This window comes from Stegostoma tigrinum, chromosome 12, assembly GCF_030684315.1.
Source record: "Stegostoma tigrinum isolate sSteTig4 chromosome 12, sSteTig4.hap1, whole genome shotgun sequence".
NCBI lineage: Eukaryota > Metazoa > Chordata > Chondrichthyes > Orectolobiformes > Stegostomatidae > Stegostoma > Stegostoma tigrinum.
In genome coordinates this window covers 64,904,610-64,927,958 of record NC_081365.1, presented here as the reverse complement: position 1 = coordinate 64,927,958, position 23,349 = coordinate 64,904,610, and the positions used below count along the sequence as shown (strand labels likewise).

The following is a 23,349-nucleotide window of genomic DNA, read 5'->3' as shown; positions in this document are numbered from 1 at the left end:
CTCCCTAGCCGGCTCTTCCTCTCACCCATCCCTTCCTCCCACCCCAAGCCGCACCCCCAGCTACCTACTAACCTCATCCCACCCCCTTGACCTGTCCGTCTTCCCTGGACTGACCTATCCCCTCCCTACCTCCCCACCTATACTCTCTCCACCTATCTTCTTTACTCTCCATCTTCGGTCCGCCTCCCCCTCTCTCCCTATTTATTCCAGTTCCCTCTCCCCATCCCCCTCTCTGATGAAGGGTCTAGGCCCGAAACGTCAGCTTTTGTGCTCCTGAGATGCTGCTTGGCCTGCTGTGTTCATCCAGCCTCACATTTTATTAACATGATTATTGTGCTTACTCAAGGTTTCTGCTCTCCTTGTCTGCGACAAGAAACAAAATTGCTTGGGTGCTAAGTTCTGACATTTTGTTAATGTGTCTTGGACAACAGCATTCTGATTAGCTACTGGTCAGCTGACCAAACTTGTTACGGGGGAGGGGGTGTTACAGCACAACAGATAGCAACTCAGCCAGTGAATAAAAACATTGAGAGATGTCACTCTTGTCTTTTGTGGAGGCATCAGAAAGTTTCCAGGAACAGCTAGCTATCTTCCATTCACCTATCTCTGTAAATCACCTATGCAAGGTGGAATAAAATGCCTTTGAAGACAATGAAAGACAAATTTTTAACCAGTGAATGGAAGAGAGCATCAGCGCTTAAACAAATGTGTGCGCAATAGCAAAGAACTAGAAAGAAATTGAATGGAAGAAAAAGAAAGCAACTCAGCTATCGGTGGTCCTGACTGGTGAAATCAAATTATGTTTCTCTGATCATTCTTTTGCTTTTCCACCCTCAACACCCATGTTTTGTCTATGTTATTGTGTCTGCTGTTTGTGAACTGGGTATTTAAAAATTACATTGTCTACCTAAGTTAGCAAGTCATACTTCCAAAGTTTCATTGGTTAAAGACAATGTCTTCATAATAAACTGTTTTTGTTAAGTACAGAAACCTAGTGAGTGTTTTAATCTGAATTTTTTGTAAAGGTAGATTAGAAACATCGGATAATTTTACAAAAAATTTTCACAATTGTAGCAGCACAGACATTGGGGGGAATGGATCTACAACAGATGATCCCAGTGATTTGTAACAAATGTTGGAATAAAGACAACATAAAATTAGGTATGGAGCTGCTCAGTGACAGAGAAAGAAAAAGAAACACCAGGTTTTGTACTTACAAAAATAAGAGGGCATCAGAAACTGTGAAAGCCTTCCTGCTGTTAGAAGAGATATCCCTGACTAACGAAATCACAAAAGTCAGGTTGATTGAATTGGCAAGTAAACTGGAAGTAGAACTGCCTGTCAGAGCTGACAGCAGAAATTACTGAAAGACAGCACAACATTTGGACTTAATGGAAATTCAAGAGAGCAGACACTTGAAGTTGTGAGATTCAGTTCATATTGATTTACAGTTAAAGCTCATTTGAATGAAAGTTTTTAAAAAAACAAACTGAAAATAGTGTAGCAAATGAAAAAGAAAACAATAAAGGAGATGAAATTGATTTTGGCAGCACTAGATGTGAAACCTGCATTACAAACCTCGAAGGAAAAACTATGTTCTATTGGTTCTGGTTTCAGCTTTGCAGATGCTGCAAGAATATTTCGCTAACTCAGGGATCAGCTGGTAGCTATCTGATAGAATAATGAGGAGAAACACTACTGAACTTGCTTTCCTTTTCGGTGCAGTTATTTAATACTGGGTAGACCTGCTTGTTTTTGACATCCAGAATTTCTCATCACTTCTGTAATGATTTAGATGATGGATCCACATGCAAACTTTCTACGTTTGCTGATGACATAAACCTTGGTACGATTGTAAGTTGTGACAAACATGCATGGAGGCTTCAGGACAATCTAGAAAATCTGGCTTTGTAGGAAAACACATGGCAGATACCGTATAATGTGATAAACATTAAGTTATAACTTGATTTGACTTATTGTAATCACGTACCTAAGTCATGTGAAAAGCTTTTTTTTGTGAGCAGTACAGGGAGGTCATAGCAAGAGCATACAGATCATAGGGTGCTTAGGCAAAGTGAAACATACAAGTTACAACTGCGCAGGAGGTGCGCCAAATCAAGATCAACATTGGCAAGAAGTTCGGGAGTCCTTTCATCAGCCTAATAACGGAGGGAAGTAGCTGTTCCTGAACCTGTTGTTGTATGTGTTTAAGCTTCTGTGTTTTCTGCCTGATGGAAGAGGTTTTAGGAGAGCATCGCCAGGGAGAGATGGGTCTTCGATGATGTTGGCAGCCTTTTTGCAGCAACGAGAAGTGTAAATGGAGTCCATGGATGGGAAGTTGGCTTCTGCAATGGTCTGGGCTGTGCGCACAACATTCTATAGTTTCCTCTGGTCCTAGGCACAGCATAGCAGTTGCCGTACCAGGCTTTATGCACCCGGATAGTATGCTTTCTATGGTGCATCTGTAAAAGTTGGTGAGGGTCCTCATGGATGTGCCAAATTTCCTAAATTTCCTGAGTAACAAGAGGTGTTGTTGTGCCTTCTTGACCATCACATTTATGTGGGAGGTCCCAGACAGGTTGTTGGTTTTCATCACTCTTAGGAATTTGACTCTTCCTCTTCGTCCGCTGACTCTTCCTCAGAGCTGTACAGATATAGGAGCAGATTTGTGATCAGCAGCAGACAAATCCATCTACAAGCTTGATTTCAAAAGCCTTAAAAATGTCACGTGGTGTCTGTTTGCTTCACAATTCAATTCGAATGAAGTCTTAAGTTACTGAAACTCTTGAATGTAACCTCCCAAGTTTGGGCTGGTACATTGCACCCTCTCCTTTACCAGGATGGCCAGCCCGCTGCTCCTCCTTTACCAAAATGACCACCAATCATTTCAGCTCCAAGAAGGTTAAGAGAATCCTTCCCCTGTACAAACATGGCCGCCAAGCGATCCATGCACTCCGCGAAGATTTCCTTCTCCTTTACCAATATGAATGCTACGCAGAGCTGTTCCAATCACCGCCGAACCACACTGCAGACACGTGTTATTAAGGCAGTGACATGGGCCTTTGACGCATGCGTGAAGAGTTCGCCCGTGGAGGGAGGATGGAGGTGGGAAGTGGTCGTCAGGTAATGTCTGCTGCTCGGGCTAGCGGCGAGTTAGCCGCCGAAGCGTTTTCCTCTGCGATATGCTCAGAGACAGGGAGGCGGTAGTTTAAGAACCTTGCGCAGGATCTTCATCAGGTAGAGTTGCAGGCCCGATCTGTGTGCCCTTTGGGGGCGTTTACCATTTCTGGTTAGGGGAGACTAGCAGAGGCTGTCCTCAAATTAGAGTCAGGCCTTTCAACATTGAAATTAGCAAATAGACTGTTTGACAACGTGGTGAAATCTTCTGTTCTGTGTGTCACTTTCACCCATAATGTGGGTATGCTGGGTTAGCTGACGTTTTCAAGACGCTGATGTTATTGCAGAAGGTTATCAAAAGGTGCGAGAGTAAAACACGAAATTAGACCAAATAACTTTATATCTCTTCTGGGAAAAAACTGCTTAAATTTGTACATAACGACAGCTGGCTGAGTTCCTTGAACATTTTAGTTAAGCAGAATGCCACAACTATAACGGTGGGCTGTGCCTAATAAACCTCAATGTGTAGTTTTGCCACCTTGCCTTTAAAGAAAACCAATGTAGGTCTCAGCAGGCGTGGCTGTAGATTTGCTAGAATGAGTCTACCTTCCATTGGATAAATTACAAGGAGTGATATGCAAACTAAGGTTGTATTCACAAAAATTGAGATGGTTAAGGGATGATTTGATCAGAGTTTTCAAAATATTAAGGGGAGCAGAAAAGAGCAATAGAAACTATTTTTTGTGACTGGGAGGTCGGGGCCCTAGTCTATAAAAATTGAGCCAGATGTTTTGGTGAGATGTGGAATCAAAGGTTAGAGAAAATTTGAACACATTTCCACAAATAGAGCATCAATTACTATCGGTTGTAAATTGAATTCTGTTTTTGTTTTGTTTCTAAAGGGATAGCATGTTAAGGGTGAAAAAGGAATTAGGTTACAGATCAGGCATGATCTAATTGAATGCCAGAATGGGCTTACATACAATTGTACGAATGCAACTTGTGAGTATGCTGGAAACCTGAGATAGGAGCAAAAATATTAGAATTACTTAGTGGGTCCTGCAGCCTCTATGGAGAGAACAGTCAGTGTTTCTGCTCAAGCGATTGATCTTGACTGGAAATATTACCTCTTCCTAACCATGACAATTTTAACAATTTCAGCTGTTGGCAGTAATTTGGAGGAAGGAAGCAAATGTAGTCACATTTACAGATGACTCAAAAATAGATGGAAAGGCAAGTTGGGGGGTGTATGCAAACAGTTTACAGAGAGATATTGATAAGTTAAATGAGTAGGCAAAATTTTGGCAAATGGAGTATTATGTTGGAAAATGTGAAGTTGTTCACTTTGTGAGGGAGAATAGAATATTTAAATGGAGAGAAGTTGCAGAAAACCTCAATGCAGGGACTTGGGGTACTAGTACAAGAAACACCAAAAGTTAGCATACAGGTACAGTGGGTAATTATGAAGGATAATGAAATGTTGGCCATTATTTCAAGGGATTTGGAGTGTGAGAGTATGAAAGTCTTTCAACAACTGTACGAGGTGCTGAAGTATTGAGAGCAGTTTTGGTCCCCTTATTTATGAAAAGATTTTTCATTGGAGGCATTTCAGAGAAGGTTCGCTGGGATGATCCTGGTATGGAGGGATTGTCTCATGGGCAAAGGCTAAACAGGTTGGGACTATACTTGTGGAAATTCAGAAAATTGAGAGGTCATCTAATTGTAATATCTGGGATTCTTAAGGGGCTTGATAGGGTAAATGCTGAGATGTTTTCTGACATGAGTCCAGGACCGTGGTCTCAGTTGAGGTGTTCCCAGTTAAGACTGAGCAATATCCTTGCTGATGGTTGAGAGTCTTTGGAACTCTTTGTCCTCACAGCCCTCTGAGGCAGAGTCCTTTGTGTATATTTAAGGCTGAGATGGATAGGTTCTGGATCAGTGGGAGAGTCAAGATTAACAGGGAAAAGGCAAGAAAGTGAACATCAGGAATGTTTGATCCGCTGTTAACAATCTATTAATGACCACGCAGGATGGATGGGCAGGACGCCCTGCTCCCATTCTTATTTCTCCTGGTTTTACAACAACCTAAATTAGACATCTTCAAACCCATCTCATCTACGTGAAATTGATGATATGCTGTGTAAAAATTGTTCTGTCAAATTATGGTTTGACAACAGGATATGTATCTGTTTGTGGTTGGAGCTTGGTGAACTGAAAGAAATGAAAAGTTGATATAAAGCTGGAGGAGGCAGACTCAGGAGTCAAAGCATTTTTTACCATCTAATTTCCCTCACCAGAGCAAATTTTGACTTGAATTTTGGTTCTTGCAGGTCATTTACAAAATGAATTCTCTAGGAATGACTGTGACATGATCTGAATTTCAATATTTTTTAGAGTAATAAGTGTACCAATAGTATTGTTCATGTAGTCTTGACTACTGGTAAAATACGCCCCAAAATCTGCACTTTAATGGACATAATTAACTTCTGTAAATATAAGATATTTTTCTCTTTTAAATCAGAACAAAAGCAACAGGTTAAATTTTCCCATTAAAGTATTTATTGTTTTTCTATACGTGTGTATAGAATTTTCATGCCAGCCCCACTCAGAAGCGCGTTTCCTATTGGAGTGCTTTTCAAACATTTTGGGTTAAAAGACAATTTTCAAATGAATTAGTAAACATAAACAAAACAGAAATTGTTGGAAAAGCTCAGCATGTCTGGCAGCATCTGTGGAGAGAAATCAGAGTTAGCGTTTGGGGTACAGTGACCCTTCCTCAGACCATTACTCTCTACCCAGCTGGATTGCTGTCCTGCAATACTGCATAATGCTCATAACATGGAAGTCCTGTATAAGTAAATTTAGAATGTGTCATGTTTCACCAGCATGGTAATTCTAAATCAATTTGTGAACTGTACTCCATACTTCATAAAAACAAAGGTAAATACCTGATTAAACACCAAAGTGATGAATTTAATTAAGAATCTATTGTAAGTTGTGAAATATGGTCACCCACACTTCATGTTTTCACTCACCCAATTAATTTATCTTTCGGACTCATGCCAATTTTACTACTGATAATCAAAAAAGCTGCAGTGGCACATGTTGCCTAGTAGAATAATTAAGAAAGGTTTTACATGCATTCAAAGCCAGCCAAGCCATATTCGATAACTAGTGTATGTTAAGTTAGCTAGTCTTAAATTAGGTCAGCTGTGAAAGAGGCTGCATGCATTCACTAAAACAAAAGCAAGCAATGTAGCAGATGGTTGAACGTTTCCATTTGTAAGACAGTCAGACAGTTGATGTCTTGCATCTGCCCATTTAATTTTAGATAGTTTCTCTCTCTCTCTCAAGCCAGACAGGGCAAACTATCCTTTTCTCATACTCACTTTAGTCACAGTCGATATTATCTCACAATGTATGATCATCTGCATAATATCTTGTACAAAATGTTGTTTATAATATCTGATAAATTGAATCAGCTTAGTGACTTAGTACTTTTTGTATTTTCTTAGTTTCCCAATCTAAAGGTTGTCAGTGTCAGTTTGTAACTGAATACAGATTACTTGGGTGTCATATCTGAATGAGGCACAATGCTGGAGAAACTGAGCAGATCTGGAAGTCTCTGGGAGAGAAACAGATACTGTTTTGAGTTTGGTATGAGTCATCTTCTCATACAAACTTAAAACATTAGCTCTCCCTCTCCTCAGATGCTGTCAGAATTGCTGAGTTTCTCCAGCATCCCTGACGATTGTTTCAGATTTCCAGCATTGGCAGTATTTTGCATTTGTACCTGCAGAATTGCTGTCGTAGCATGAGGTATTGGATGTGTCTGTTGGCACTTGCAGTGGTGGGCAATTGTGCGAGTATGCTCCTCTCGAAATGTGCATGCGCACAATTCCAGACCCTCAATGTGAACCAAAAATGTTACCTTCATGGAGCAAGGAGGAAAATTGGAGAAGAAAAGGAAATCAAGTAATTGTTTGTATTTTGTTTTTAACAGTGTGATGAAATGAGAGAAGATTCACTCGCTTGGTACAATCATAAAATGTATTCCAGATTTTGGCAGCATTATCAGCTAGCTATGGGTTGGCTGCAGAAACATAGACGTGCTTATCGCAAGGCAGTCGAATCGCTTGAGTATTCTCCTTGGTATTACACAGAACCAGGAGCAACGCACTTTGCTAACTTGCATAATGGATTTTCGTACTACTCTTCAAGACTTACTCAGCAAAATGAGCACAGCCACAGAAGCCAAGAGCACCACAGCTCAGAGATTGAAATGGGAGATTTGAGCAGTGAAGCCTGTTTAAATGCTGACACAGAAGGGGAAACAGATTCAGATAGTGAAATAGAATGTGATATCAGCAGTGTGGAAATAACAGAAGAATTGCGCCAGTACTTCAAACAGACAGAAGAACATCAAGAAGAATTAAGTAAGTGTCAGAAATTATTTAGAATTTTCCTTGATGAATCTATCCCCATGATCTTGCTATGGATTGCTGCAGCATCCTTTCCTTGTTTTTTCTCTACTCTAGTGACAACATGTTTCTCCCCCACCCCCCCACCCCTTCCAAAGATTCACGCCTATTCGTGGCTCAGACCAGAACAGAATGGGAATCAACTCTATGCAGAGTATCAGTCCGTTTTGTACAACATTCATTTTCATCTCATTTAAGTTTTTGGTTATTCAGTAAAGATGTCATTGCAGTATTACTTTGGGGACTAATGACTAATCTGTTAATAGCTGTCTGTTCATAAGTGATATCCTTAAGCAGAGGAACAGAGCCTAACTATTCTTTATTATCTTTATTTTCTGGTTGAATAATAACTAGTTTTTCTTCAGAAGTGAAGCACAGAAATGGAGCCAATGTCTAACTATTTATTTATTATAATTTATTAAGTAAGTGACACACTGTAGTGTTCACTTCCTAACGCAATTGCAATGTGTTAGGAAGTGAATATCATGTTTGACAATTTTAGGGCCTAAACTCTGTGTCCTAGTCCCCTACCCCACACACCAGGTCTAGTTACCACATAACAAAAACTGAAAGAACTGTAAATCTGGAACAAAAACCTCTGATCACCTTTGGTGTCGAATGTCATAAAAGTTTGCTGAAAATACTATTAACTGCTGAAGCACTGGCTATTGTTGAAGCAGGAAACATGGGATTCTGTTTGCCACATACTTTGTGTGAAATTCTAAACAAGGGGCAGACTGAAAATCGAACTCGTTATCATGTACATAATTGTTCATTTTGGGGCAATGCCAACTCTACAAAAGGTAGAAGTGATGAAAAGTTACTGTTTGACCAAAGTGGCTTGAAACCAAGAAAATGAAATGTGAGGCTGGATGAACACAGCAGGCCAAGCAGCATCTCAGGAGCACAAAAGCTGACGTTTCGGGCCTAGACCCTTCTTCAGAGAGGGGGATGGGGTGAGGGTTCTGGAATAAATAGGGAGAGAGGGGGAGGCAGACCGAAGATGGAGAGAAAAGAAGATAGGTAGGGAGGGGATAGGTCAGTCCAGGGAAGACGGACAAGTCAAGGAGGTGGGATGAGGTTAGTAGGTAGATGGGGGTGCGGCTTGGGGTGGGAGGAAGGGATGGGTGAGAGGAAGAACAGGTTAGGGAGGCAGAGACAGGTTGGACTGGTTTTGGGATGCATTGGGTGGAGGGGAAGAGCTGGGCTGGTTGTGTGGTGCAGTGGGGGAAGGGGACAAACTGGGCTGGTTTAGGGATGCAGTTGGGGAAGGGGAGATTTTGAAACTGGTGAAGTCCACATTGATACCATTAGGCTGCAGGGTTCCCAGGCGGAATATGAGTTGCTGTTCCTGCAACCTTCGGGTGGCATCATTGTGGCAGTGCAGGAGGCCCATGATGTACATGTCATCTAAGTTGCTGTACACCACCCCACCAACCTCCGGATACAACGCATCATCCTCCGACACTTCTGCCATCTACAATCCGACCCCACCACCCAAGACATTTTTCCATCCCCCACTCCTGTCTGCTTTCCGGAGAGACCACTCTCTCCGTGACTCCCTTGTTCGCTCCACACTGCCCTCCAACCCCACCACACCCGGCACCTTCCCCTGCAACCGCAGGAAATGCTACACTTGCCCCCACACCACCTCCCTCACCCCTATCCCAGGCCCCAAGATGACATTCCACATTAAGCAGAGGTTCACCTGCACATCTGCCAATGTGGTATACTGCATCCACTGTACCCGGTGTGGCTTCCTCTACATTGGGGAAACCAAGGGGAGGCTTGGGGACCGCTTTGCAGAACACCTCCGCTCAGTTCGCGGCAAACAACTGCACCTCCCAGTCGCAAACCATTTCCACTCCCCCCTCCCATTCTCTAGATGACATGTCCATCATGGGCCTCCTGCAGTGCCACAATGATGCCGCCCGAAGGTTGCAGGAATTTGGTTTACAGTTATTCTAGACCTACTATGCTTAATTGTCTAAACCAGTTGTTTAAAACCACTGTATGCTTGACTTTGAATTTTAAATCCTTAAATGCCGCTCTAATCTTATTAACACATTTCTCCAATTCCAGGGTACCAAACCAAAAGAAATTTTCCACAACATGAGAATGCCTGAAAGTTTTCCTTTGTTCTCAATGAAACATTGCAAGATCTGCTTTTCTTAGTTGAACGTAGGTCTTGCTGAAAAATTCCACAAGAGGGTGTAATTCAGGCAATGAGCATGTTTGTTTAGTTTCTATCCTTTACCTTCCATTTTTGCTTCCTTTGATTAATCTTGGATGCATATCTTCCTGAAACAGTATCGCCCTGCAGAAGTGATTTTTGTGATGATTGATCTAGACTCCTGTGACCGTGGCTGAAAGAGCTAAAAATGTTCTTCATTTATGTTTCCAGCTGTGCAGGAGTCCACTTCAACATCTGCACCTCACAGTCATTCTACAAAGTCCCTCATAACTAGCTTCATTTGAACCTTAAAAATATATCTGTAAAATATATTTTAGTACAAGTCCATTTATGCAATAGGGCTAGTTGCCTTTTTCTGCTCCCTCAGAATAAATCCTTTCCAACGATCTGAATCCTTGTTTTGCCTCTCAGTTTATCCTACGGTTTGTTGGCAGTCACTAAAGCTTCACAATCATGGGGACTTCTGCTTCTGGTTCACAAGTTGTTAAGTGATTTTTTTTTTAATATTTCATTTTTGAACTTATTCAAGCTGTGATATTCCAGTCTGTCAGGAGTACTGATGCAAGATCTCCCTCTTGCACTGACAAGGGGTTTCTCTGTAGCATATAATCTGTTTGGACCTAACTGTTGCATCTTCTACAGTAGGAAGGCCAATGCAGTGAAAAGAAGACACTTTGGGGTTTTGCCCAAAAATAAGTTGATTTAAAAACGATATCTTCCAATATCTGGCATGAATTCTTTGTATTAATCACCTAAGTCAATTGTCAACTTGCAGCCTAGTTGATCAGCTAAAATTTTATGCAACATTTCCTTGCTTGCTGCATGATTCTTTTTAAGGGTCCACAGCTGAAAGGACTTTCATGATCATGATGTTCATATTTTCTCTCAGGTCTCAATTCATCATTGACAAGTTCCCCATATTATCAGTTTCGAGTTTTACTGGTGCACCAAGTCTCATCCCAATCCACTTTCAATGGTAGTGTGCGTAATAATTCTTTAGTCCTTACTATGAGGTCAGCAAAATGTAGAGTGAAAATATTTGTCATTGTCCATGCCTTTTGGCCATGGCAACAATTCGTTAAAGTTTCTTGCCTGTGAAATGTTTATATTTGTATGTGCAGGTGTCCTGTGATACTACTTTTTCAGCTTTGACAGCGAAGTCTCATTTATTCATCCAACATACCAGCATGTCTCAGCAGGATTTCTATTCTATGGCAATTGTCTTTGTAACTTTTGACGCAACTTTCTTCTTTTCTCTAATTTTATCATTTAATAGTGTTAAGACATATCCACCACCCAGATGAGAGATATCATCTTCTGTCAAGAGAATACAATAATGTCCTGTCTAGGTGAACTGCAGAATCAATAGCATTCCAAAACTGTTTACCACCTTGTGCTTCATGTTTTGTTTGTGTCTTATTCACAGAATATGTGCTCAACACTGAAAGGTACCTCAATAGAAACTGCATCAGCACTTAGAAAATTGCTTACTCCAGCTGTTTCTCATGAATTTAAAACCCTCTTCAATATCAGTGATAGGTAATATTTTGGAAACAGTAATTTGGGGTAGGGGAGAGTGTAGGAAGGAATATCATCCAGCATTTGGGAAAGATGTTTGAGTTAAGTAAGAAGAATCAACACATATTTGCAAAATGCAGATCATGCTTAATTCTTCTGAACCAAATATTTGATAATAGCAGAGAACGCTATTGAAGAGAATATGACCTGTATAGATTTTTTAAAAATTTAACAAAATATCAGAAAAATATTAACAAACGTGAGACTCATGGAATAGGCAAATTGGTGTCACTTTAAATATTGGCTTAAGGATAGTCCAGTGAGTTGTGGTAAATAGTTGGCTTGCACATTTTAGAGAAGGGAAGACAGTAGTGTTTCACAAGGCTTAGTGCTCAGACCACTGTCCAATGAAAAGAAATTGGGTAAACTCTGAATACTGTAGAATTCTGAAGAATGAGAGGTTGCCTAATTGGAAACCTGCAAAATATTTAAAAGGATAGACACAGGGCAGATGCTTCCCTTGTCTGGGGAGTCTAGAACGGGTGAAACAATTTAAAAAAAATAAGGGGATGCCATTTAAGTCTGAAATTAGGTTTGTTTTTACTCAGTGGATGGTGAATCTCTGGAATTTTCTATCCTAAAGGGTAGTGGAAGTCCAGTCTTTGAGGAGATTTAAAGTAGAAGTGGAAAATCGAAATTTATCAGTGATATAACGTGGGTGAACACAATGCCTTTTAATCAGCAATGATCATGGTGAATAGTGGAGCAGGTCAATGCACTGATTGGTTCCTACTGTTTTTTTTACTGAACAAACTTATCTGCAACAGGTAGATGGGATCAGGTAGATTTTTTTCCCCTCCTATCGATTCCTTCACCTGCTGCCAACCCAGTCTTGCACTTATGTTGTATAGAAGTCAACCAGCTCAGTCATGAGGAATGACGGTGATGGGCATTGAGGTTCTCTACCCAGGCAACATTGTTTGCCTTGATGCCGTCAGCACTACTTCTAGTTAATGTTCAACATGCATGAGTACTGATTCATCAGCTGATGGATAGGGACATTTGTGGCAGTAGGTGGTAATCAGCAGGTGTATTCCATGCCATGTTGTCCTGATACCATAAGACCTCATGGGCTCCTAAGTCAAGGTTGAGTACTGGCTTGGAAACCACTTTGGCTACATATGCTCCTAAATTATTCTGTTACTCTAAGCAATGACCAAACAACGTACTAAACACTCTTGAGCAATGGATGGATTAGTGTTCCTTTCACAAGGTCTGCTTCGCGGTTTTGAAGCCCCTGTTGAACAGAACTGAAAGCTGTTCTAACTCATCACATGCCTATCACACAAATGCCAGGGTGTGTTGAAATATATAGTGTGAGGTGTGCTGAAGGTTTTGAAATAATTGTACAGAGGCTGATATCCTGCAACCAAATCACCCTTTAATTACTTCTGCAAACTTTCTGTTATTATTGGTCCAGGTTAACAACCCAATCAAAGATCTCGTCAACAAGGTCCACCTGGTTCCAATCACTACACCCAAATCCAGGGATGCAGGCCTAGTCTTTCTCTTGTAGCTTGTCCTGTGATGTTTTTGCTTCAGATCTGGTTCCTCCGATTTGGACTCTGACATGCGCTATGTTTATCAGACCTTAGCACATCTTTTGCGTCTGGAGCATATCCTCCTTTTTCTGGCAATAACAGTATCGAGGCTACATCCATCTCTGACTGAGGGTTCCTCAACATGTGATGGAGGGGCAGAACTTATGGTTTCTGCCAGGACTACTGGCTGTTCTGAGGGGACAGGTATGTTTTGTTCCTGCCCTGTTTGAGGGGTTTTTCAGGCCATGTATTTGTTCTGGACTGTATCACCTTGCAGAAATTTGAGTCACAGGACCTGACTTTGTGTCAGCCTCGCCTTGTACCATAGAGGGCCATTTTCATGGTTCCAGCACCAAATTTCATCCCCCAAATCAAATTATCTGTCGCTTAAAGGAGGCATGTGGCTGGCTTTGGCGTTCCTGCTGCCATTTCACTCACCCCCACCCCAGTCTGGAAATCTAAGGTTCTCCCTGTAAGCAACTCTGCTGGAACTATCCCTGTTGTTGCATTAGGGGTCGTCCTATAATCGAACAGGAATTGGGATAGTTTGGTATCAAGTCATGCCGTAGTCTACTTCTTTAAGCCTGCCTTCAACATTTGAACTGTTCTTTCCACTAGACGACGGATGGTAGGGAGCTGTCCTTATCTGTTGAATGCCATTTGATATTAGGAAATATTTGAGTTCTGGGAGTCTGCGTATCACGAACAGTGCTTGTGGCTTCTCAAGTGGTCTTCCCTGAGTTTACCAAATGAACTTTGTGCACATCCCACCACTTTGAATGGGTGTCCATAATGACCAAGAACACTGAGCCCATGAGAAGACTATCATAGTTGACCCTGCAACCATGTCCACGGTTTATCCAGCCATTCCCACAAATTTGTTGGTGCTGCTGGTGGCAATTTCTGTCCTTGTTAACCCTGCCAACTCAGCTATGTCAGCATCCAACCCTGGCCACCAGACATTGCTTCTTGCTGGTATGTTCATTATAGAAACCCCTGGGTGACTGTGGTGGATTTCAGCCAGTATCTGGTGACAACCTTTACTCAAGTAATCACCTTGCTCCCCACAGTAATATGCCATCCTCTATGGTGATCTGGTCTCCCCAGGTCCAGAAATGTTTCAGTCCTGATTGCAGTGGCCTTTCTGTTTTCCCCCATTACTGCCAGCTGTTTTAGTTTTGCTTGAACAGGATTTTCTTGTGTCCATAATGGGCTATTGTCAGTGGTGACTGGAAGGGTATCCAGGAAGTTTCAAATCTAAATGGATTCTTCCAGGGGATGCACCACCAGTGGAGTATCTGCCAGTGGGAGGCAGCTCAAGGCATCCACATTAGCCATTGGCTTCCTGGGCAGTGTTCTAACTTGTACATGCACATTGCTGAGAATAAAAGCCCAATACTGAATTCTACCAGAGGTCATGAGCAGCACAGCCTTGTTTTCCTTCAGTAGCCCGAGCAGGTGTTTGTGATCTGTTATTGTAAATTCTTGTCCATAAAGGTACTGGTGGAACTTTCTCACACAACAAAGATAACCTCCAAGCATTCCGTCTCTATCTGGGCACACTTGCGTTCTGCATCGAAGTCTGGGAACAATACACCATTGGGCATTCCTCTCTGTTAAGCCACTGGTGAGCCTGTACTACCCCAATACCATACGGGGAGGCATCCCATGTCAGCACTACCTCTCGCTTTGGATTGTGGTGGGATAACACCTTTAGATGATGATAGCCTTCAAGTGAAAAAGCAGCTACTTCTTGGCTATGCGACTATGTCCAAGGCTGACCCTTTTTCAGTAGCAGGTGTAAGGGAGTCAAGAAGAAGGCCAGGTTATGTATGAATTTTCCACAATAATTCATTAACCTGAGGAAAGACCTGAGCTCTGGTACAGACATTGGAAATGGGGTTCCTTTGATCACTCTCACTTTCTCTTTCAGCCGGTGTAACTCGTTTTTGTCGACTCTGTAACTCATTTGGGATATCTGGAATGCACTTTTTTCCCTTCTGAGGTGTACACCCACCTGGGTGAAATGATTAAGCACTATGCCCAAGTTTTCTTTGTCTTCCCTGTTATTATTACATCAGCCAGATAAACGGTGACCTGGGGTAGCCCTTGTAAAAGTTCTCCATGGTCTGCTGGAAAAGGGCACTGGCTGATGATACCCCAAATGGCAGTCATGTATATTGGTATAAACCCTATGGCTATTAATTGTAGTGTATTTCTGGGACTTCTCATCCAGCCGCAGTTGTAGGAAGCCCTGCTTCACGCCCAGCTTCATAAAGAGTAGCACCTCTTCTCTCTCTTCTCTCCTCCTCCTCCTCCTCCTCCTCCTCCTCCTCCTCCTCCTCCTCCTCCTCCTCCTCCTCCTCCTCCTCCTCCTCCTCCTCCCCCCCCCCCCCCCCCCCCCCCCCCCCCCCCCCCCCCCCCCCCCAGGCTGTGCACTCTCCTGGGTACTGGGCTACAACTTTTCTTATTCAAGTCAGGTCTCGTAGGGCTCCTTTGCTGTCGAGTCTGTATAGCAGCAAGTACATGCCTTGTTGGCCCAAACCCTGCAGAACTTTTTAAGCTGCTTGGCTAAGATTTGGCTTTGCGGCCTGGCCTTGAGTCCCTCTGCTCAGGATATGCCCTGCAAGAAACTCTGCAATTGCTTACGCTCTAATGGTGTTCCCAGGCTCAGTACAACAGTTGAAGGTATCCACTTCCTTTGGGATGCCTTGTAGCTCGTATACTCCACTTGCCACATTTTCTAATAACAGAGTCAGTTGGAGGGCCCGTTTTGAAGTCCAGTTGGGCTTCGGATAGTAGATGCTTCTGCAAGGTTCTGTCATTAATCCCACACACCAAATGGTTTCTCGGCTTTTTTTAAAAACCACATGCCTCTGTCAGTTGTCTCAACCTCATTAAAAATCCCAATATGGATTCCTCTCATAACAAACTCACCATCTATTTACTTGTGCACTGTAAACTAGCTGTAACCAGTCACATCAGAGTCAGTCCCCTGAACTGAGGAGACTCTAAATCCCATTAATATTGGCCAGCCAGGGCTTTCCTGATTTGGCTGAGGTTACCAACCCCATTGACAACTTCAAAGTCCACCTGGTTCCAGTCACTGCAACTTCATAATGTACTGCTTTAAGGCAACTTTAATTGAATCAGATTAAGCAAAATTTAAGGGATGCAGTGACAAAGTTAAATTTTCACGTTTTATTTAACAAAAATTCAAAGTAAAAATGTCATTTTGGAAAATAAAAATGCATTCTACCACATGTTTCCCCTCCAAGGTCATCCAGCAACAGACCTCACCATGAAGGAGGGGCATATAGTCAGGTTAAATGACCCCATCAACTGTTAGTTTCATGATATATTGCCAAGGGCTTGAGTTCTAAAGTGGAAGAATAATCAGTAATTTTAAAATGAAATGATACTCTTGTTTGTTAAGAACGGAAGGCATGGTTTTTAGTTTCATGCACAGAAAAACTCTACGTAGTACCAGGTGTTTGTTTCTTTTTTTTTTGCTGGTATGCATTTTAGTAGGGTCTTTAAACTATGGTTTGCTTGCCGAGCTGGTTTATTAGTTGCAGACATTTCATTACCTTGATGGGTAACGTTATCAGTGCAGCCTCCGATGTAGCGCTATTGTATTTTCCTGCCTGGAATTTAAACTGTGGTCCAATAGAATTGGTTACCACATTTCTAGTTTTTCATTGCAGTGGCGTATAAATAGGGTCTAATTCTACATGTTTTTTGATGGCTTTCTTGGTGGAGTCATAGTACACAGAATGGCTACACCCATGCATCAAGTCCTGAATTTCAAAAGCATCCACCCAACACCCACAAATGGAGATGCATAAAAACACTATTTAAATGAGCGACAACACACTGCAGCAACCTGTAACTACACCAAAGTGACGAAGAATACCTCAACCATGTATTTAAGGACAGTAGATACCCGAACAGCTGCGACGGACAATGCCGATCACACAAACAACAGGAAGATACAGTACACCCTGACACACTCGTCACGTTACCATATATCAAGAACATATCCGAGCCAACCACAAGACTCACGTGACCATTGGGCATTAGAGTGGCGCGCACACACCCACGTCACTCCTATGCCAACTGCTAACTCAGACCAAAGACCCTTTACCCTGTATGGATGGAGCAAAAGTGATGTTCAAGATCCTAATCAAAGACTGCAACAAACATTACATTGGACAGACAGGAAGGAAACTGGCCACAAGTATACATGAACACCAACTAGCAATAAAGAGACATGACCAGTGCTCCCTCATCTCCATTCATACAAATAAAGTGAACCACCAGTTTGATTAGGACAGTAGGACGGGCGAAACAGAACAAGCATAGGAATTTCTAGAGGCTTGATTCTCCATCAAGAAAGCCAGCAATAAATGTGTGTAATTAGACTTAGATATATCCCGCTGCAGAGAAAAACCAGAAATGAGGTAACCAGTTCCAAAGGACCCCAGAGTTTAAATACCAGGCAGGAAAACACAACAGCGCATCATCAGTGGCTGCACTGATGATGTCACCCAACAGGGTAATGAAATGTCTGTGAACTAATGAACCAGCTCAGCAAGCGAACCACCCACAGCCCGAGCTACAAATCTGCTTGAGCCTTATGTAGTTAAACTCCTTGAGGGGAACAGTTTGGTGCATAAGAAAAAGAATCATTTTAAGGGGGTCGGAGAAAATGTTCTGTTCTATAGCAAACAAGAGTTCAGTCACACAAAGTCAGAACAATCTGTCAGAAGTTTGACATTATGCAGGTCCATTCAGGGACAAGACCCCTGCCAGTAGAGTTCAATAAGTGTCTTCAATCTGGGCTGAAAAAGAAGTCCAAGCTGATTTCAAAGTCACTAAGAGAAAGGCCAGAGACACAAGTCTGTTGAAGAATCCAAATGGAAGGCATGAGTTTAAGAAAGGCACGTTAATTCGTAAATGATCTGAGTTAACTTGTTTAAGAGTCTAAGGAAGAAATATTAACTAACAAAAAAGGAACTGAGCACAACCATACAACTGAACTGAGCTTTAGTGTGGAGACAGGGTTCACACTTTGAGATTTGATTGTTTCAATTTGAGGTAATTGTGAGGGTGAAAGGGCTGACTCTTTCTTTGATTCAGCCCTTTCATTGTAGTTTCAAGTAGTTCTTAAAGAGTGTAATAGACATTTTTTGTTTGTTAAAGTGTGATGGCAACAACATGTGAAAATGGCCTATGTCTGATTACAATAAAAAAAACTTGTAGCCCATCAAGCCTGGTCTCACTGAGATCTGACTGATCTGCCATCAGCTGAGTGTGTAACAGAAATCATTGGCATTAAGTTGGATGAAATCGTAAACCAAATAGACATCTGTATTAGAAATATAGAGACAAAGAAGAGATTTTGCTTTAAATGAGGGCTTCAGCTGAAACCTAATACGATATAATGCCCAACTTCACCTGTGTTTTTTAAGATTGTGTGATTTACTGGATTTGCTAACGATGATGAATTGGCTGATCTAAATTCAATTAGACAGGATGCGGCAGGAAAATGTTAACAATAGTATTTAAGCTTCTATTAGTATCTAAAGTTATGATTAAACATATTATGTGTAAACAACTTTTTGGTCTAAATTCATCCCTAGGGGAAAAAAAAGGCATGGTATAGGGAGGAGGAGACAACCATAACTGACCAAGGAAGTCAGGGATAGCGTAAAAGCAAGAGAGAAAGCATATAATGTGGCAAAGGGCAGTGGGAAACCAGAGGACTGGGAAGCTTACAAAGACCAACAGGGGGCAACAAAAAAAGAGGGTAAGCTAGCCAGTAATATAAATGAAGACTAAGAGTTTCTTTAGATATGTAAAGGGAAAATGAGAGGCAAAAATGGACATTGGACCACTGGAAAATGACAGTGGAGAGATGATAGTGGGAACAAGAAAATGGCTGAGGAAATGAATTACTTTGTGTCAGTCTTCACGGTGGAAGACACCAGTAATATCCCAAAAATTCGAGAGTCGCAGGTAGAGCAGAGTATGGTGGCCATCACCAAGGAAAAGCTGCTAGTAAAACTGATTGGCCTGAAGGTGGGCAAATCACTTGGACCAGATGGCCTACACCTCAGAGTTCTAAAGGAGATAGCTGAAGAGACAGTGTAAGCGTTAGTGGTAATCTTTCGGGACTTGCTAGAGTCAAAGAGGTGCCAGGGGACTGGAAATTTGCTAACGTGACAGCCCTGTTTAAAAAGGGAGTAGGGCAAAAGATGGAAAATTATAAGCTGTTTAGCCTAACCTTGGTCACGGGTACGATTTTAGAGTCCATTGTAAAAGATGAGATTTCTGAATATTTTGAATTGTGTAGTAAAATAGGGCAAAGTCAGCATGGTTTCAATAACGGGAGGTCGTGCCTGACAAATCTGCTAGAATTCTTTGAGGAAGTAACGAGCACAGTACACTGAGGAGAGCCAATGGATGTTATCTGCCTGGACCTCAAGAAGGCCTTTGACAATGTGCTGCACAGGAGGCTGCTGAGTAGGATAAGTGCCTGTGGTGTTAGAGGCAAGGTATGACCATGGTTAGAAGATTTTGTATCTGGCAGAAAGCAGAGTGGGGATAAAAGGGTCTCTCTCAGCTTGGCAGCAAGTGACGAGTGGTCTTCCGTAAGGGTCAGTGCTTGGACCACAACTTTTCACTTTGTACATTAATGATCTAGGTGAAGGAACTGAGGGCATTCTGGCTAAGTTTGCTGATGATACAAAGATAGGTAGAGGGACAGGTAATATTGAGGTGACGAGGCTTCAGAGCGATTTGGACAGTTTAGGAGAGTGGGCAAAGAAGTGGCAGATGGAGTACAATGTGAGAAAGTATGAGGTCATGCACTTTGGTAAGAAGAATAAAAGCATGGACTAATTTCTAAATGGGGAGAAAATTCAGAAGTCTGGAGAGCAAAAAGACTTGGGAGTTCTAGTCCAGGATTCTGTCAAGGTAAACTTGCAGGTTGAGTCAGTAGTCAGGAAGGTAAATGCAATGTTGGCATTTATTTTGAGAGAACTTGAATATAAAAGCAGGGATGTACTTCTGAGGCTTTGTAAGGCTCTGGTCAGGCCACATTTGGACCATTGTGTGCAGTATATGGCCCCATATCTCAGGAAGGATGTACTGGCCCTAGAGTGGGTTCAGAGAAGGTTCATGAAAATGGTCCCAGGAATGAAAAGCTTAACATATGAGGAACATTTGAGTACTCTGGGAGTACACTCATTGGAGTTTAGATGGATGAGGGAGGAATCTATTTGAAACTTACCGAATACTGAATGGTCTGGACAGAGTGGATGTTGGGAAGATGTTTTCGATTGTTGGGGAGACTAGGACCTGAGGGCACAACCTTAGAGTAAAGGGAAGATCTCTTAGAACCGAGATAAGGAGAAAACTTCCTCAGCCAGAGTGTGGCGAATCTATGGAATTCACTGCCACAAAAGGCTGTGGAGGCCTGGTCATTGAGTACATCTAAGACCGAGATAGATAGGTTCTTGATTATCAAGGGTTACGGGGAGAAAGTGGGAGAATGGGCTTGAGGAACTTATCAGCCATGATTGAATGGTGGAGCAGACTCGATGGACCTGATGGCCTGTTTTCTGCTCCTGTGTCTTATGGTCTTATCTCGTACCTGTCCTCTAAGATTAGATGCTCATGACCATTATTATTTGGACAATAGTTTCCTTTCAGGTTTTAAAAAAGGTGTTTTCTTCCTGTATTTTCAAACTGAATGTGATTATTAACTAAGTGTAGCCCTAATTTTAACATGGAGCTTGAATGGAAATTATTCAATGTCAAAAAGAATTGATATTCAGAAACTGTAATTTCAATTGTGCAATGATATCATCCTTGTTTACATTTCAGTGCAGAATTGCATGTCCAGCTCATTTCTAAATTGATGCTTTCAATTGAGTATTAGATGCTCATACTTCCTTAATTTCCAGTCTTCATTGACTACTTTCACACTATTACCAGCAACATGGTGTTTTTTTTCCTGTATTGCGCATGCTTAAGTGCATGGGCCCTTTAACTTTTTTTACAAGCTTTGCACATGCAGCAAGTTAAAGCAACCAGAAACTTTTTAAAGTCATGCATAATTGCATGATTTTAAAAACAAACACTGTTTCCGAGGAGGATTTTACAGTGTTTGGTAACTGGTTAATGTTTCGGCCATGACATGCACTAAGCATCACAATGCAGTACCCATTGATTTAGAACCTCTGCAATGGACTGATTTGGAACCAGTCAGTTGACTTTTGAATACAATGACAGCATTCTGAGCCCAGTGGAAAAGCCCTTTAAATAGTGATCAGTCAAAACTGACAATAAATAACAAAGATTTGTCTGTGGAGGATGTGTCTGGTGGTAAGTACTTCCATTTAAAGTGTCTACTGGAAATTTTTCCTCATTAACGGCAAATGAGAGGATTAATTCAAGAATAGTACAGAGACCACGTGCAATACTGGCATAAAATCTGATCCATTTAAGAGCCTAACAGCAAACATCTCCTGTTAAAATCAATCCAAAAGATAGTTTCGAAATTGCATATTTATGCTATCAAAGTCTGTGATTGTCCAACGCAGAGCTCCAATATATTGCACTTCAGAGCCACATAATGGATCATGGATTCCATCTACAACTGTGGGACAATATCAAATACGATTGGATGGAATTTTAGCTGCCAGTTATTGATTTTTGTTGCGCATGGCCAGTTTTTTTTTTCAATGTACAGTGCATTTAAATGTGACTGCAAACAATACCTGTGCTTTGCTTTCCAAAATACTGCTTGGCTACACAAGCATTCAGTTAGTTATCTTGGAACATTTTTGCCTCCTCTCTACTCGCTATAAAATAGGACTAATGAGGCTACCAAAGGTGAAAGAAGCTTATTGGTGAAGGCAAAATTGGCAAGAATAAGTCACCGAAATACACAGACAATAATGGCAATTTCACGTAATGATTTTGGAGGGAGATGACATACTAGGCTCCTCCTGAGCACGTAGATCTTGAATTATCGACTTTTGCTTCCTTGACCTTGTCTCGGTGTAAGACGTAGAATGATGTAGTTAAATTAGATTGTCTTTATTCCACTCTAAGTGAACACCACTCATGTTAAAATTCATCATTTTATTGCTATAATTACCTTTTCAAACAGTAAAACAGGCAGGACAAATTGGAAGTAACATTTGCAACAACATGCATAATTCTGCAGCACGCACATGACCTCTGCACCAGAAAAGAAGGCAGCTTTTGTTCCGAGTGCTTCTGTGTGTAGGGAGGTTGGAACATGGAACTTGCATGGGATAAGTACTTGAAGGAATGTATTTAAAGGGAAGATACGTAAGTATTAAAGGGAAGAAGAGTGGCATCTGCTGATAGGTTGAGATGAAGTAGGATGGAGGGGGCTCATGGAACATAAACATGAGGACAAATCCAGTTGGACCAAATGGCCTCTTTGTGATGTACATTCTTTGAAGTTCTTTTGGATTATGCAATGTTGCTGCTGTTGACAAATCAAAGGAGTTGAGAGCGAAAAAAAAAAAATAGAGGGCTTGGTGGGATGAGGAGGTGGGTGAAATTCGGTAAAAGGAAGCCTGAGACTCAGACTGAGGAAGACATGGGATGGGAAAAGCTGAAAAAGGAGAGATCTGGATTTCATGACATAACGAGTTGGAATCAATACCATATGAAAAGTCATGGATATAAATCAACTTTTCTGGAATTTAGGCTTTTAATTGTTGGCCAAGGAAGAGCTTTAAGTATGAAACGCTGTCTTATCCAATTGTCCACAAAAGAGGGCAGCATTTTCCTATGAGTAGAAAAGAAGTTCTCTAATTACTAGTACAGTTGTCTGTTGTTGGGCATCACTGGCAAATATTTAAATATTTGCCAAAGAAATGGTTGCATTCCTTGTCCATTCTGGGAATGGGGGTCAGCTAAATCCCTTAGTAGTCAGTTTTTAATTTCTCTAGGCCATCTGGAGAGGGGAGAAAGCTCTCTGTGAAAGAAGGAGACGTTGGAAGAATCTAGATTCCTAAGATAGTTGCAGTTTGCATCGCCAGTTTCCAGTTGATGATTTAAAAATGCAATGAATAAACAGAAGCAAGATGGGGATGTTGAGGACGACTATGTACTATGTCCGTAGTAGCTTAACACAGGCTCAATAGAACAAAAAAGTTGGGGACAACAAGGGCAAAATGTCAAAACTAACTGTGCTCCCTCCCCGCTTTTAAAAAAAAGTTCTTTTCCAACATCTGTTAAAATCTTTTTAAAGTCGATGATCATCTGTTTTACATTATGCTGAGGAAAATGACTTTTTATAGTCTTGTAAACTAAAAATATATGTATACATGGCAACCAGCAACAGTATTGGTGGAAAAACTTAATCAAGGCCCGCTTCACTGCATTA

General features: G+C 41.5%; 1 protein-coding gene across 2 annotated transcripts in view; it reads left to right on the top strand.

Annotated features, from left to right (window-relative positions):
• Positions 1-3,054: 3,054 nt before the first annotated feature.
• Positions 3,055-23,349, top strand: part of gemin8 (gem (nuclear organelle) associated protein 8) — a 35,987-nt gene continuing 15,692 nt past the window's right edge. The window contains exons 1-2 of one of the 2 annotated variants that reach the window (XM_048541012.2): positions 3,055-3,123; positions 7,121-7,553. In XM_048541012.2, the coding sequence (XP_048396969.1) occupies positions 3,070-3,123; positions 7,121-7,553 (487 nt within the window). In that variant the 5' untranslated portion in view covers positions 3,055-3,069. Of the gene's footprint in view, positions 3,238-7,120; positions 7,554-23,349 lie in introns of both variants that reach the window. The other variant, XM_048541013.1, reaches the window with a different exon arrangement.